The sequence below is a fragment of the Erpetoichthys calabaricus genome, chromosome 1 (genome assembly GCF_900747795.2).
Source record: "Erpetoichthys calabaricus chromosome 1, fErpCal1.3, whole genome shotgun sequence".
Classification (NCBI taxonomy): Eukaryota; Metazoa; Chordata; class Cladistia; order Polypteriformes; family Polypteridae; genus Erpetoichthys; species Erpetoichthys calabaricus.
Genome location: NC_041394.2, coordinates 253,490,896 through 253,503,611, shown reverse-complemented (window position 1 = coordinate 253,503,611; position 12,716 = coordinate 253,490,896). Strand labels below are relative to the sequence as shown.

The 12,716-nt window shown below is 41.1% G+C and overlaps 1 protein-coding gene across 1 annotated transcript in view; it reads right to left on the bottom strand.

Moving 5' to 3' along the window:
• Positions 1-8,791: 8,791 nt before the first annotated feature.
• Positions 8,792-12,716, bottom strand: part of prkcq (protein kinase C, theta) — a 144,995-nt gene continuing 141,070 nt past the window's right edge. The window contains 1 exon segment of the mRNA XM_028814114.2: positions 8,792-12,175. Coding sequence (XP_028669947.1) covers positions 12,017-12,175 — 159 coding nt within the window. The 3' untranslated portion in view covers positions 8,792-12,016.

Here is a 12,716-nt window from a genome sequence, read left to right as displayed (position 1 = left end):
AAATTTGTTTATATCATCATGTCAGCCTTGAAAACACAGAAAGTTTCGTACCTGGTGACAGCAAACACCATTCCTGCAGTCTGTAACCCAGCAGCTCGGCTTTTGCTTTTGACAGACCCAAATCTCTGACCAAATCGTTCAATTCTGACTGTGTTATCAGATGTGGGTCGCCTGATGAGCATGGTTTAAAATCCGGGTCAATGTCACCGTCAGAACCCTGCATTGCAGTTTCTTCATCTGGTTCGTCTAAGGTTCAATCCTCTGGTGGTTTCGGAATTGGAAGACTGTCGTCATGTGGCACGGGTCTCATTGCTAAAGGCAGATTAGGATATTTAATTGACTTCTTGTTTTTGGCAGAGAAACCAGAAACATTAATCAAACAGAAGTAACAGTCTGTCACATGGTCTTTCTGTTCTCGCCATATCATCAGAACAGCAAACGGCATCTTTCGAGTGCCTCTGACCCAGGCTTTCAGACTGACAGCACAACAAATGTGAGGTGCCCATTCCTTGTCTTGATCACCAATTTTGCAGCCGAAATACAGGTGATAAGCTTTCTTCACAAGAACGGTCATCCAACGTCTCTGAGGCGCAAATGTATATTCGCCACAGATATAGCAGAAAGTATCACGACTGTTACGACATTGACGAGACATATCGCCCGACACCAAAACGTCTATAGCATCAAGCTTACTTACTGTTATATTGCTACAGATACTATACTTAACTATACTGATACTATACATACACACTGACTATCTATATTAACCAAATGCAGGATTGATGTATGCAAGCCACCTTTATAGCATGCTGAGACAGCATCAAGCTCGTTCAGATCTGCCCAGGCATGCCCAGGATGTCAGCTTCCACAGAACAGCTTCCAACATGGCCTGATTCCATGCCTGGACATGCCCAGGCTGCACAAACTGTTGTTGATAAGTCACTTACGGGAGCGAAAATGTTTGAATACAAATATAAGAAAAAATCATGACAAAACTGAAACGGTACGTGATGAGTAAATTTTGATATTTGTGATCCATCCATCCATTTTCCAATCCGCTGAATCCGAACACAGGGTCACGGGGGTCTGCTGGAGCCAATTCCAGCCAACACAGGGCACAAGGCAGGAACCAATCCCGGGCAGGGTGCCAACCCACCGCAGGACTATTTGTGATCAGTACCCAAAAATCTATAAGAAACACCCAACAGTGTTCAAGAAGCAAAAACTTTGTTGTGCAGTGTTACATAATCGATATACACACAACTGTTAATCACACACCTGAGATAAAAAACAAGACAGAGAATGTAAATATATACGAGGGGTACCCAAAAATAACCAGAATCTGTACCTGGCGCGCAATCTAGACTTAGTTGTGAATTTCCCCGCTAGGTGTAGCATACTTACAGTATTCTGTGGCAGTCTGCCAAGTGGCGTTGCTCTGCATTGTTCGTACGGCATTCCGTGTTGTTTTTTCTTAGTGCTTATTAAATGTGTTCTGCGATTTTTGTGATGGGTGATCATAAAGAACAGCGGGTCTGCGTTAAATTTATTTATGAAGAGCTGCTGAAACTGTACTGATGCTTGAAACTGCTTTTAAAGCGGAAGCTTTAAGTGAAACACAGGTCTACGAGAGGTTTTCACATTTCAAACGAGGGGAAATGTCAGTTGAAGATCAATCAAGACCTGGCCAACCTTCCACAATTAGGAATGACGAAAATCTTGAAAAAGTTCACAGTTCAATTAATGAAGATCGTTGTCTGACTATTGAAGAGATTTCTGAATTGACTTGTGTGTCTTGGAGTTCTTGCCACCCTTCCTATTTGCCTGATTTTGCTCCGTGCGACTTTTTCTTGTTCCCGCATATGAAAAAAAAAACTGAAAGGAAAGCATTTTGTACCGTGGAGGAAGTCAAAGAAAAATCTCTGCAGGTCTTGGACAACGTTCCTCTTCAGCAATTCCAAAAATGTTTCCACCAGTAGGAAAACCATTGCATTCATGCACATGGATAGTACTTTGAAAGAGACTAAAGTTTCAGTAAGTAAAAATTATTAAAACAATTTTATGTTTGGGTGCCCCCTCCTATATACTGTACATACAAAGTGTAGGCTGCAAGAAAGGATGAAATAAACATCGAAAAACAATTATTAACAATATGTAAACAGTATTGCAAGACCCTGGGCAGCATGGGGGGTGGGTTGCCCAGCCTGATTAAGTTGAATTAACCATTTGTGAGGTTGATGACCTGTGGGAAAAAAGCTGTTCTCATATCTGTTTGCTTCGGCAGATATTAATCTATAATGCCTGGCCGATGGAAGAAGTTCAAAAAGGTTGTGGCCTGGATGTGAAGAATCTGAGATGAGTTTTCCTGCACGTTTCTTGACTCTGGAATGGTACAGGTCCTGTAAGGTGGGCAGACTGGCACTAATGATATTTTCAGCAGACCTGGCTATTTGTTGTTGTCTGCTTTTGCCATGTTAGGTCACTAATCCAAACCACACTGTTACGGATGAGATGAGAACAGACTCAATGACTGCTCTGTAGAACTAAATCAGCAGCTCCTCTGGAAGGTTGAACTTCCTCAGCTGTTGCAGGAAGTACATTCACTGTTGTGCCTTTTTTATGATGGATCCTACATTGGTCTCCCATTGCAAGTCCCAGAAGATTATGGATCCCATAAACATGAAGGTTTCAACAACTTTCACTGCAGTATTAAGTAATGAGAGAGGAGATAATATTGTGGGACCTCACCTAAAACCCACTGTCATCTCCACAGTTTTGAGAGTGTTTAGCTCCAGATTGCTATGACACACTAAAGGGCCAGCTGCTCAACATCCTGTCTGTATGCAGACTCATCACCATTCCTGATGAGCCCAATGATGGCTGCGTCGTCCACATATTTGATAAGTTTGACAGAGGGGTCCTTAGAGGTGCAGTCATTAGTGTAGAAGGAAAAGAGCAGTGGGGAGAGCACACATCCCTGGGGGGCCTCCTGTGTTGATCGTGCGATAGCTAGATGTGGATTTGCCCAGTTTCACCTGTTATTCTCCATTGGTCATGAAATTGGTGATCCATTGACAGGTGGAGGCATGGACAGAAACCTGGCTGAGTTTTGAGTGGATGAGTTCAGGATTATGTTGAATGCAGAGCTGAAGTCCATAAGCAGAATCCTTGCATATATATAAATTAAATGACTTGTTGTAACAGAAGCACGCTACCAGCTGCCTCTAACTCAATAAGATTATGTAAATGATGGCTACAACTTAAAATCGCTAGAAAAATCGTCAAATATGACACAACCTTAACTAGCGAGCAGGCTGCATTCCTTGTTGCTTCTGGTGTCATGCATGTTCTTTATTATCTGCTACATGTCCTTTTCAGGTCCTCAATTCCTATGTTATTATTGCTTTATGCAGCAATGTCTTGCAGTTCCCTCTCCACTGTCCTTTTATTGTTGCCTGATCCAGTCAGTCATTACCTAGCAGTAGTGGATCTACCATTAGGTCATTCTGCACCCAGGAGCCCATGACAGTAAGTAGCCTTATCAGAAACACATGAGGAAACAACTGAATATCCAAGAGTCAAAATGACCAAAGGGGAAACACCCCCTGGGGACAATAAAGTGATTAAGTTTTGTGCCAAAATCAAGAGTGAGAAATGTCGTGTTGTATTAAACAACCTGGTGTCTCCAGGTTGCACTGTGAAACGTATGATTGACAGTCTCTGTTAAGGAGTGAACTCACCCACGGGCATGAGGGGCTCTTAATTTGGTCTTATTACCTAGAGTTCCATTGCCTTGTATAGTGGACTGAAATTAAAATATAACAAAATACTGGACCTGATGGTGATGGCCATATAAGCGTTTAGAAGAGAGCTGAGACTGATTCATCTCAGCTGACGACAGACTCCATTACATGCAGCTCAACTCTTTAGAGCTCAGGGAGGACAGTTGCCAACACAAGCCGCTGCAGCAATTCTTTCCTAACAAAGTATCTTGTATGATGTACTCAGTTTATGTAAAGTGCATCACCATGGTCCATAAATTTAAGTCAATCCTATGAAATTGTTATTAATAATTGTATTTGCAAATTGATCTTTTTATTTGGAACTCTAATTTCACGTACTCTTGTGTAAACATCTCCACATCTATTACTGAATCTGAAGCAGAAATCAATCCTGGATGGGGTGCTAATCTATCACACAACATATTCATTCAAAATTGGGGGTCTTCAATGAAACTAACAAGCACATGTTTGAGGTGTGGGACGAAAGTGGGACACCACAGTGTGTAACCCACTTAGCTACAAAGGAGATGTGTGGGCTGACAGCTGAACCCCCAGCTCTGGACCAGTGAGGTATTAGTGCTGCGCTGGCCATATCCTCTCAATCAAGGCAGAAGTGGTTTCTTCATAACAGACAAAACAGTGTAGATCAGCAGTGACCACAGCTTATTTCTATTTTGCATTTCTATTTTTGAATTTTGGTTTGATAAACCCTCATTGAGCCAATTAACCCACATGTAAAGATATTCAAAGACTTTTTGGGTGATGTGGTTAGATTTGTTATATATTAAAATATAATGAGAAGGCACATTGATTCAGACGACTCGTTTGTTATTACTGTAGCATTCGTATTTTGGATATTTGCATATCTTTGAAGACAAGAAACCCGAGATGTATAGCCAGCAATCCTTTGAACTTGCTTAATGCCATTTTAGGCTTGTATGGAGCCAGAGCAGCATTGGGTACAAGGCAGGATCTAACCGTAGACAGGTGTCTGCTCTCCACAGGGACCACTCACTCATCCATCCATCCATTATCCAACCTGCTACATCCTAACTATAGGGTCACAGGGGTCTGCTGGAGCCAATCCCAGCCAACACAGGGCGCAAGGCAGGAAACAAACCCTTGGCAGTGCTCCTGCAGAGCAACTACTCACTCAGACCTCAACAGTTTACTTGTTTTGAAGTGTGGCAAGAAAAACAACAAGACAAATTGGGGAGAACATTCAAATTGTGCAGAAATAGTGACTGGGGGAACCTCAGACGCTTCAGTGTCACCACATTGCCCCAGCATTAATTGTCAACTCACTTATTTTTAGTTTTCTCCAAGAACTGCATCAAGTGAAAAGTATTTCATTTTTCTACTATCAAACCTTAGATGTCTGCTGTAAATGTATAATTATAACTATTAAACATGTTCACGTATGGGTTTGAATTTAATTTGTGCTGAGCCGTTTGTTCATCGCTTTGTGCCATGTGCAGTAATAGTGTGAATATAAGCCTTTCCTCATTCTTCTTTGCATATCTAGGGGCTTTCACATATTGTTTCGCTCTGCTCATTTAGCCACTTGACTGATTTGTCCTTTTACTCTGTTCTCCCAGCGCTAATGTGACTCTCCATTTTTCTTTTCACTTCTCAGAATATGTATGTGTGATTACCCAGTGACTCTAAGGTGGGTGGGAGTGCATTTAGGTTTGTCACCATCCATGGCTGGTTCCTGCCTTATACACAATATGACAAAAAAACACCCAAAGACTCCCTAGCAGTTTTAATAATAATAATAATAATTCATTACATTTATATAGCGCTTTTCTCAGTACTACATCTGTGAACTTGGAGAGGCATCAGCTAACTTTTAAGAATTACCCAAGGGAGACGAGGTGGACCCACCTGTGCTTGCTTCCCCAATGGCTTTCATAAGAAAACACTGGCGATACCATATCTTAGCTGTATCTCTGGCATATGAGTCCCATTAATCTTTGTCTCAAGTAAATACCTTCAGATAGACAATGTTTTTAGTGAAGACTTCAAGCCTTGTCCTCTGTTGCTGAGGTGTTTCTCTTGAACGTTGCTGAGCTGTTCCGATTGCTTCATTTCGACGTTGTGCCTCTTCATCTGTGTCATTAGCATGACGTTGTTGTTGCATGGTGACGTTTTGCTGTGCACAGGGCTTTCGTAGTGAGATGTGAGGTGCATGCATATGCCATCTAGTGGCTTGGTTGAGTGTGAGCAGAGCGGACTGCCCCATACACACACAGGTCTTTCGTTTATATATGTCTAACTAGCTGCGTGTGGTCTTTGGATCAAAAAAACAAGCCCAAGATGCCCCAGCAGTTTAACTACAGTATATTTGCGAACTTGGAGAGGTGTCAGCTAACTCTTAAGAATTACCCAGGGCAGAGGACTTGGACCCACCAGTGCTGGCTGACCCACTGGCTTTCGTAAGAAGACACTGGCGATACCATATCTCAGTCGTATCGCTGGCATGTGAGTCCCATTAATCTCTGTCTCGAGTAAATGCCTCCAGATAGACAATGTTTTTACTGAAAACTTCAAGCCTCGCCCTCCATTGCCGAGGTGTTTCACTTGCACGTTATTGAGATGCGGCGTTTGCTTCGCTTTGACGTTGTGTCTCTTCGTCTGTGTCATTAGCACAACGTCATTATTGCATGGTGGCGTTTGCTCTGCACGTCTTTTATGGCACGTGCCGAAAACATTTAAAAGTACATGCATGCGCTATCTTGTGGCTGTGGTTGAGTGTGAGCAGAGAAGGCTGCTACACACACACAAAGGTCTTTTGCGTATATATTTGTTATGGCAGACGGCCGGGGCCCTTGCCTGGCCAGGACACCTCTATAATGGAAGGTCTGGGGGAAAGAGCATACCCAGATCATTACCTCCACTGGAGCGCTAGAGGGCAGCCCCCCTTGGCGTGCAGCAGTGCCACGGGTTTGGAGCATAGAAGTTCAACGCTGCTGGGACCCATGGCCACCTCCAGGGGGCACCTGGAGAACTGCTGAGCCTTTGTTTGCAGCACTTCCACCACACCCTGCAAGTGCTGCTGGAAGTAGGTCAACGAGCACAGCCACTACTCCAAGAGCCAGAGTCGGGCGGAAGAGGACGAAGTTTGCTGGAGGAGGAGTGGAGGCAAGAGAAAGAGAGAAGAAAAGGGTTTTGTGCTGGACTGTGCAGAGGGTGCTTTCTGTACTATGGTACTACAGGGAGCAATAGAAAAAACGCTTCCCCACGTCAATAAATGTGTGCTGTGTGGAAAACTTGTGTCTCTGCCTGTCTGTGTCAGGTTAGGGCGGCTGTACACGCCCCAGTGGTCCACAATGTCAAATATGACGCTGAGACAGACTCCAGTACTATAACAAAATAATAGCAAATGGGGGATCAAAAATGGGTAGACGGATGGATACTCTGGTTTCAGGTTGATCAAGCTTTAAAATGCAGCACACACTTTACATGTCTAAGTCTCTTTTTACTTGATAAAAATCCAGAATTAAATGTATTTACTTTGTTGTATTTCCATACAGAAGTATTGGGCTTGAACAGTAAAGCTCCATGTGGAAAAGGTGATATCCTACAATTCTTCACTTCTTATTAAATAACAGTATAAATACATACGTATTAGTACTCTGGTCATTTGCGTTTTGATCCATATATCCTGAGCTGCGTTAAAACATGCTGAAGCCCATCCCAGTGCCAAAAGATGCAAGTAGGGGTTGTCATTACTTGTGGTATAAGCCATGTACATAAACATCTTCAGGATCATGGAACGTCAACAGGAACCATTTCTGCTGGAAGCTTCAGTCCACCAAACACGTAATGAGTTAATTTAGTTATCCTAAGCTTCACAAAGATGTGCAGGTTAGGTTGTCTGGTGACCTGGAGGTGGTCTGTAGGAGTGTGTGGACCCTGCGATACACTGAGATTCACAGCAGGAATGGTTCCTGTTGACATCCCATGATCCTGTTGATGTAGATGTGCCTGGCTTGTACCACAAGTAATGACAACAGTAGTCCATTCAATAAATAGTTAATTCATCCACGTCAATCAAGTCAACATACCTTTGTTTATTTCTTTACAAGTCCCCATTATGATTTGTGCATTTTGCCTCTTTATAGAAGTCTGAAGACCCCCTGCATTGAAACACCATGTCAACGGTAGAACTGCATGCTACCCTGTTCTAATCTCTGCTGTCATTTTTCTGGTTGTCATTTGTGGTCTTTTTTACTACATGTAGAGGTGGCAGGTGGTTGACCACTAGAGGGATGACCATCACTGTCTGTGTTTCTGTATTTAAAGCATGCTACTCGTATTCTGACACTGCCAGCACCCAGACAGACATCTCCATATACACATTAAAGTTGTGGACAATTCCTCCTCCAAAAGAAATTCAATCACTGCACTGATATGTCCTTGTTGGACATTTTATGAATGTACCTGAGGCAACTGATGCAATTTTAAATTCAGATATGAGACAATGGGGGCGGCATGGTGGCGCAGTGGTAGCGCTGCTGCCTCGCAGTTAGGAGACCTGGGTTTGCTTCCTGGGTCCTCCCTGCGTGGAGTTTGCATGTTCTCCCCGTGTCTGCGTGGGTTTCCTCCCATAGTCCAAAGACATGCAGGTTAGGTGGATTGGTGATTCTAAATTGGGCCTAGTGTGTGCTTGGGGTGTGTGTGTGTGTGTGTGTCCCCTGTGGTGGGTTGGTGCCCTGCCCGGGATCGGTTCCTGCCTTGCGCCCTATGTTGGCTGGGATTGGCTCCAGCAGACCCCTGTGTTCGGATTCAGCGGGTTGGAAAATGGATGGATGGCTGGATATGAGACAATACATGGCCTAAGTAGTTAAGATACTGAGCACTGGACTTTTGTCACATATTTGTTGCTAAAGCTTCATTGCCTGAGCTGTGTCCCTTGTATATTTATATTGAAATTACAAAACGTGCAATATTTGTAAATGTGCATAGAGTTCTGTAAATGACAAGTGCATTACATAAAAGTAAAGTGAATTACAAAAAGATTTTTATTTTGAAGTCGACCATTTCCACATGTTTTACATGTACACATGTGTACTGTACCCAGACATTACATGTATCGTATGTGTATGCGTCAATGTGAGTTCTGTGAAATTTCTTTTCACTGCACTTTTTCATTGGCAATATAAGGTTCCCTATGTAGCAAGAAAGTTCATCATCTTTTTACTATAATTCACAACTTACATCAATACACACGTGACCTTTGGGTATTACACATGCATCACAAATACATTTTTCTATACTCCACCAATAATAAATACAATGAAACACAACAACAGTTGATATTTACTGTACATAACTGCAAAAAATACAAGAATGCCGTATTGTACTCAGCATGTGCGTCTCCTGTTCAGAAATATAAGTCAAAAAGATAAATGAGCAATAAAATTTCATATCTAGAAATAGTATGAAATAAATGTATTGAACACATTTAATTTCAAAACCTGAAAAGGAATGAGTTTTAGTTGCTCGGTTTTCGAGGGATGCTAGTACTCTATTACTAGGCCTCTGCTACTTTTTTAAATTGGTAATACTGTATGGCCATTTTGTAGTTTTACGACAGAAAATGTGGAATAAGAAATTGTTATTTTGATCTGCAGTAGAAACCTCAAAATCCAACAGCTGTGAAACGTATAAACTGTAATGGCAGAATGCAGTTATTAAATGGAATTTTGACTCCCTGACAGTCAATTTCTTTTCCACTCTAATGCATGTTAGTCATCACAGGTAGGCTGACCACCTTCAAAACAAAGTCTTCTGATTATCATTCAGTCATCAATGAGATTATCAAATCTGACGAGTGATCCCCTTCATCCTTTTCAGGGTTGTGAGCGCCAATGCTTTACCTGATCGTACCAGTCGCTACAGGCCTAGAGGGGATGCCAGTCCATTACAGGCGTTCAGATGAACTTGGAACCTGATGTAATCTTTACACAAGTAGCTGTGTTACACTGTGTTAGAGTTTTGACCTTAGTTTCAAGAACGGAAGAATATAATTGGAGATTACGGCACTGAACCCCTAAAGAGCTGCCTCAACGGCATCCATCCTTTAAGTGACACACTGGCTTTGTTCCTTAGCCCCTTGACTAGTAAAATGCAGGGGGCTGACCAACTTTTCTGTTCCCTCCAAAAAGTCTTATTGGTGACGATCAAAACTGCAGGCCATACAAGACAGAGTTCTTAAAGAAACCAATACTGTTCAGGCTGACCTTTGACTACCACCGCTAAATAAGCAAAAGACTAGCACAAGATGGCTGAAGTAGTGTCGGTGCTTGTAATATTACTTAATATCAGTCATACGAGGGAGCTGCTCACGTATTCATGCTGTTGGCAAGACTATCATGCTATGCAAATGTAAGACAATCAGTTGATTGATTTCATCTCAGTCCCAAATTCCGTATCAGTTTCAAACACAGGGCACAACAACAGGCCGTATAATGCTCATGTGACAGTATAACTACCATACTGAAGAGTCCTATCTGCCACATTCAAAATATTGTTTTATTCCCCTCATGTTTTAATGCTGTTAAGCGCTTTATAAACTAGTGAACATAAATGGAAGTCTGTATATTTAAAGCACAGACGGAATGAATGACTGAATGATGTTAGACTCGGAGACATCACTGGGAAGCCTGCATGATGACCACCTGAGCCAAAAGTAACGGTTTAACAATTCCAACTCATACTTTTCATCTTGAGGGGCTTTCAAGGGTCTTTTTGTGATACTATTACTAGACTGTCAACCTCAATTATAATTATTAAACTTGGATAAAGGATCCTTTGACTTCCCCTCCATGTACAATACACAGTTCTAAGTGCTATACATCAGTTAATGCCATGGTATGTCTATAAATTATTTTGACATAATTAAATCAGCACGCTGTAGCACCTTTTCAAATGTGTTTTAAGTATTCCAGCACTTATACACTTCTTATTAAAAATATGTAATATACTGTATCTTTTTATGTCCTTGGAGTGGTAACAATACATTTCTTCTAATTTCCTACTTAAAATTCAGAAACAGCATGCCTTGCTATTGAAACTGGAGGGAAATGGTAATCTTTACACAACAGGGAGGTATAGACACTGAAAATGACGTTCTGCAGAATGTTGAAATCGTTCTGGAAACATAAAGAACGGTAAAATGCGTCATTAGCATTGCAATAAAATGGCAGCAAAAAGAAATTCAGTAAGAGCAGAAACCACATAATAATACAGCAAGTATTACAACACAACAGAAAAGCATCCAGAACAATATTCCAAAGCTGAATGACAGTTACATGCTCCCATATTACCCACAAACATTTGAAAACATACCTAATAGTCTTAACTAAGTGTACTGTACAAAAACACTGTTCAAATTGAAAATCAATTCACTCCGGAAGGGCTACAGGTAAAAAAAACAATACAAATCACAAGCAATGGCGCACTTAATTCAGTGTTAACATGCACTATGTGATATTCATTCGATGCCCATAATGATCAGATGTCCTTTTCCTTGTTTAGAGTAACTCGAAGACCACTGAATCACAAAGGCAACTCAGTATTTGTTTAACTCTGTTGCGTTCAATTAAGATGAGTGTTTTAAGTTTAAAATCCTGGCTTTCCAGAGAAACCATTTTTGAAGAAGTCTTCTACTACACACTGAGGTATTAATGTTCTTCAACTGGTGAATGTATGGATCAGATGATATAAGCTGTTCAGAAACACATCTGGACCATAAAGGACTTACAATGCTTTTTCGGCCCATAGGTTTACAAAAAATCTGGGAAAACCCAGCAAGGTTTAGAAAATGTTTGTGAAGCTCCACATAAGTTACTTTTCAAGTCTAACCACAGAAGTTGAAGTGCTTTCCATCAATATCAACATTTTACATCTCACAAATTACAATAAACACGATAACACAAAAAAACTGCTCCACGGAGAACACAGAACAATGTCTTGATCAGCATCCTTCTTTGCTTAGACACACTGAGATGATCGCCGTTTCTAAATGTAACTCCAATACTGTTCATTTAGTGCTGGAACATACTTATTGCAAATTGACAGGGTTCCTTAATATTAAAAAAAACAAGACAGGAGAAGCAAAGTTGATATTTGGAATAACACTCTCTTATTTGTTGAAGATATGAATGGCATGTAAAACCGACATGTTACCAATTCTCTGGGCTATCTGAAAGGAAACCCATTTGATATCAAGGAACATTAAGCCTGTCCATCTTGGGGTTTACAAATGAGAAGTTATTGAACATTGTTTGATCCACACTGTTGATAAGGGTTCTGTCAGCACAAGACAGTCGGGGTTTTTCATTTAGGAATTCCTTGTCAAAATTGCTACAGTCACTTGGAGATTTCTGAAAGAAGAAAAACAAACAAACAAAAAAACAACAACAATGAAACATAATTTAATAAGACATCATTGTTCTCATTTGAATTCAGCTTGACTTATCATATATTGAGCAACAGAGCAATCAAATAAAAATGCCTGCTTATACATTATCTAGTTATCATTTAGTACATTACGTTTGAAATAAAACTCAAAAAAATTATATAAAAGGTAAAAAAAAAATAAATTTGTCATGCAAGTGATCCTGACTCCATTGTGAAGTGACTAACAAAACTTCAAACCAGTCAACGTACTTTTTTTTATCAGCAAGAGTGAAAGGGAAGGTCTACAGGACAGTAGTGAGACCAACTATGTTAAATGGGTTGGAGATGGTGGCACTGACCAGAAAAGCAGGAGACAGAGCTGGAGGTGGCAGAGTTAAAGATGCTAAGATTTGCATTGGGGATGACGAGGATGGATAAGATTAGAAATGAGTACATTAGAGGGTCAGCACAAGTTGGACGGTCAAAAGAGTTCAGAGTTCACTTTATTTTAAAGCTAAGTAAGCC